The sequence below is a fragment of the Microtus ochrogaster genome, chromosome 4, assembly GCF_000317375.1.
Source record: "Microtus ochrogaster isolate Prairie Vole_2 chromosome 4, MicOch1.0, whole genome shotgun sequence".
Taxonomy (NCBI): Eukaryota; Metazoa; Chordata; class Mammalia; order Rodentia; family Cricetidae; genus Microtus; species Microtus ochrogaster.
The window spans coordinates 36252366-36256270 of record NC_022011.1 but is presented as its reverse complement, the minus strand read 5'-3'; the positions used below and the strand labels follow the sequence as shown (position 1 = coordinate 36256270).

Below are 3905 nucleotides of genomic sequence, written 5' to 3'. Positions count from 1 at the left end.
GACACAGGGTCTTGCTAAGTTGTCCAGGCTGTCATTAACTTATCCTGAAGGCTTGGCTGGACTTGAATTTGTGGTCCTCCTGCCTCAGCCTTCTAACTTTCCGATGTTACTAGCCCACACCACAGGGCCGGCTCTGTTTAGGTTTCCTGTTCTATAGTCACATATGCTGCTCTTGTGATAGTGTGACTTGTGACGACTGGATCTAGCAACCGTTAGTCGTGTTTGGGCTGGGGACTCAGCAGCTTACGCACAGAGCTTCTTCTCTAAGGCCAGCCTTCTAGCTGTGCCCGCCTATAGCTCAAATGTATATATGCTCAGAAATGAGCATGCTGGGCGGTGGTCCAGGTTCAAATTAAGAAAGATGCTAGCACAGGACACGATATAAAGACAAGAAAGAGAAAATGATGGAAGTCATTCTAGAAATTGAAATAATAGACCAGTAAGCATTTGATAAAGCATGAGAAAGAAAAGCTGAGTGAAAAATACAAGTGAGTATACAGAGTTTGGTACATAATTTGTGAGTAATCAGAATTGTCATGCAAATTTCCTTTTCCAATTTTGCTTCAGGTTTGAGTTCAATGAAAACCAAACCTCAGGAAAATGTTAATGCCAAGTACCACCCACCAAAGACATTTCCAACAAAAGTGATCAATTTGTTACCCTTCACCAGTGAAGGTAAGGGAGTATGTACAAAGACAAATCACAAGATGTAATTTCCTAAAATAGCTCAGAAGTATCGCTTTCACTTATTCTTTTTGCACCGTATGTTTTTAATTTAACAGTATTACAGAGAGCTCTCCTGGTATCTGAAGATGAAATAGCTTTTATTTGTCCTTTCTGTTGGCAGCGTAACGTTTCAGAGTTAGAGAATGCTTTATTCCACTACTAAAGGGCATTGAATTTTAAAGGCTATTGCCACCAGTAAATGTATCCATGCATGCATACATACATACATAAATACAGACAGAAACACACACACACACACACACACACACACACACACACAGTGGAGCATTCCTTGGAAGAAAAAAAGGCCCAGATTTGAGATCTCCTTTTAAGATATATGTGGATTTCTAATATTAAGAGACATTTGTAGTCTGGTTTCCTAAAGGGCTATTAAAATTAATATTGACCGCAGCAACCATCTTAGAAGGGGAATGTTTTTGTCTGTATAACTATCTGTAATGTCTCATAAGAGTGTGCAGCCAGCACGTCCTACGATGGGGCTATCAAGTGTTGGTGGTCCTGAGGTTCTAGTGTAGACTAGACAAGCACTCAACACCAAGCTATGCCCTAACCTCTTTTGGTATTCTAGTGTCCAGAAGCATAATCTTTTATGTTTTCTTCAAGTTTTTTCATAATTGCAGGCCTTACGCTTAAGTGAGTTGATTGCTGTAACTGAGGGAAAGTAAGGTATTTGGTTCTTCTCTGCAGTGTCTGTCTTTTGTTCCGCTTTGTTGACACCTAGTTTACCGTGATTATTAAAGGCAGCCGTAAATGTGAGGCATCTTACAGCTAACAATCGAAATCTCTCTAGAGGCAAACGTGGAAAGCTCTACACCGTATGAGAATGTAATTCCAAAGCCACTCTATAGGACATCTAGGGGAAGTTCCGCCATACCCACAACCTTGCAGCAATTACTAAACAGGAAGATCTCAGGTAACACTTAATAATGTCTGTGTGCAGCATGATTATTTAACTGAAAACTTCTGCTACATAGGAATAGAATTTAGAAAAAAAATGCAAGTGGACACGTACCCAACTCCATTCAGGTCGAACACGTTCATCTGAAGGGGAGCTGCATCTCCGTCACTCCTCGTCCTCCCCATAATGACAAAGTTGAAGCTCCATTTCCTTCCCAGAGGTTTTTTCCCCTTCTTTCATCCTCAGTAGTTCCTGAGGATGGGTAAGAGAAACCCATAATCCTCTTCTTTCACATCCGCATCCCTTTCTTTTGCAGCCCCAGCAAGGTGTGCTGTGGGAAAGTGAAGCAGAGGAGGTGGGAAGTCAGACAACCACACGTCCACCTTTCCTTCCTGTTTCACCGCCGTCTCCTCCGCAGTCTGATTCCACTAATATCTAAGACTATGTTAGCAACTGTAGAGGCATTTGTAACATGAATGGTTTCTCTTTGGTGTACTATGCGCCCTAATGCCTAAGAGAAATACATACACCATAAAATTTCCTGAAAAAAAAATGACAGCAACAATGAAAAAGATGACTGGGATCTTTCTGTTACAAGCACATGCAGAGGATATTTAGTGATAAAAGATTTGGGGACTGCTTTCTGGGAAAGGAAAGGGGAATACGAGTAAAGGAAATGAGGCCATTTTCTTCCTCTGTGGACTAGAAAGAAATGATCAGAAATTATGTCTGATAGCTGAGGACAATTCAAAGCAATGAGCCTAGTCCTAGGACTCAGAAGACAGAAAAAAAAGGTCTGGTGTCCTCTTCTAGCAGGCATATATGCAAACAGAATATTGTATCCATAGTAAATAAACAAATATTTAAAAAAATTAAGAAGGTGGACAGGAGTTTTCTCAGTGGCACGTCCTCCCTTTTCAAACCTTCTCAAGCTGGTATCAGGTGTCTGCCTATACCTGTGGACAAATGTAACTGATCCTGGGTTGAGCCATTACGTCATCTCACCAGGTCTCCTGCTCCCAGCCAAAGTTTCTGGGGGCCAAGCCGGCACGTTCTGGGCTAGACGTGAAGTGTCAGACTGACGCTCACATTTTGAAGTCTTCCTCAGTTGGCAGTGCTGTTTCCTGAAGCTGTGAGACCCTCAGAAAGTAAACTCTATTACGGCACATATCAAAGAACAAAGGTATTCAGTGTCAGTGATAGCACCACTCAAAGAAACAGACAAAAAGACAAGAAAATCGCCATGCAGTTTGAGTATCACTGACTTTCCCGTGGCTGGAGCCAAACTGCTTGGAAACAAATGATGTTTTGTGTTTATCTAAATTTATTAGAAAAAGAGGACGTTGTACATTATCAGGGGTTTATTTTATGTTTTTAAAGTTAAGGTTAGTTTACTTCTTGTATAATTGTATGATATCCTTTTCCAGGGGCTCCAAAACCAAACGATGTAAACAAGCAAAACACTGAACTTGAAAATCAGCTGCGTGTTTCGGTCACATCTCCAAAGAAATATGTGCATAAAGGTAAAAAGAAAAAAAAGTAAGACAGATACATACAATAGAAATAACATTCTAGTCTAGTCGCCAGACTTCTCAATCCCGCGACCCCATCCAACAATGAGCTGCACGAGCCCAGCGTATGCTCCCCTGCCTTTCCGTGAACAGATACATGCATGCAGGGCTCAGGGTTCTGTCCAGTCATAGAATACTGTGCGTAGATATGCCTTACTCCTAAACCAGGTTAAATGATGTATTTAACCTCTTGATGTTCTAAAATGTCAGTATAGCAGTCACGTACATTCAGTGCTTTACTTTTTAGTGATGTTTATTTATCAGGGCTATAATCAATATTGCAATCAATATCATTTCATACATTTTTTACTGGGCTGCTTATACTGATGTTTCTGTAAATCTGAGTGAGTATGCCCAGGTATATGGCTCACAGGGTAGTGTTCACTGCACAAGTATGAGGACCTGATTTCAGATCTCCCTAACACACATAAAAAAGTAGGTTGTAAGTTGACTGGTGGTAGTGCACACATTTAATCCCAGGACTTGGGAGGTAGAGGCAGGAGGATCTCTGTGAGTTTGAGGCCAGCCTGGTCTACAAGAGCTGGTTCCAGAACAGGGCCCAAAACTAGAGAGAAACCCTGTCACAGACAGATAGATAGATAGATAGATAGATAGATAGATAGATAGATAGATAGATAGATAGATAGATAGATAGATAGATAGATAGATAGATAGATGATAGATAGATG

The 3905-nt window shown here is 41.0% G+C and overlaps 1 protein-coding gene across 1 annotated transcript in view; it reads left to right on the top strand.

The window, feature by feature from the left end:
* Ccdc7 (coiled-coil domain containing 7) overlaps positions 1–3905 on the top strand; it is a 210830-nt gene that overhangs the window by 156294 nt on the left and 50631 nt on the right. The window contains exons 38-40 of the mRNA XM_026778625.1: positions 568–675; positions 1538–1660; positions 3073–3168. Of these exons, the coding sequence (XP_026634426.1) occupies positions 568–675; positions 1538–1660; positions 3073–3168 (327 nt within the window). The remainder of the gene's footprint in view (positions 1–567; positions 676–1537; positions 1661–3072; positions 3169–3905) is intronic.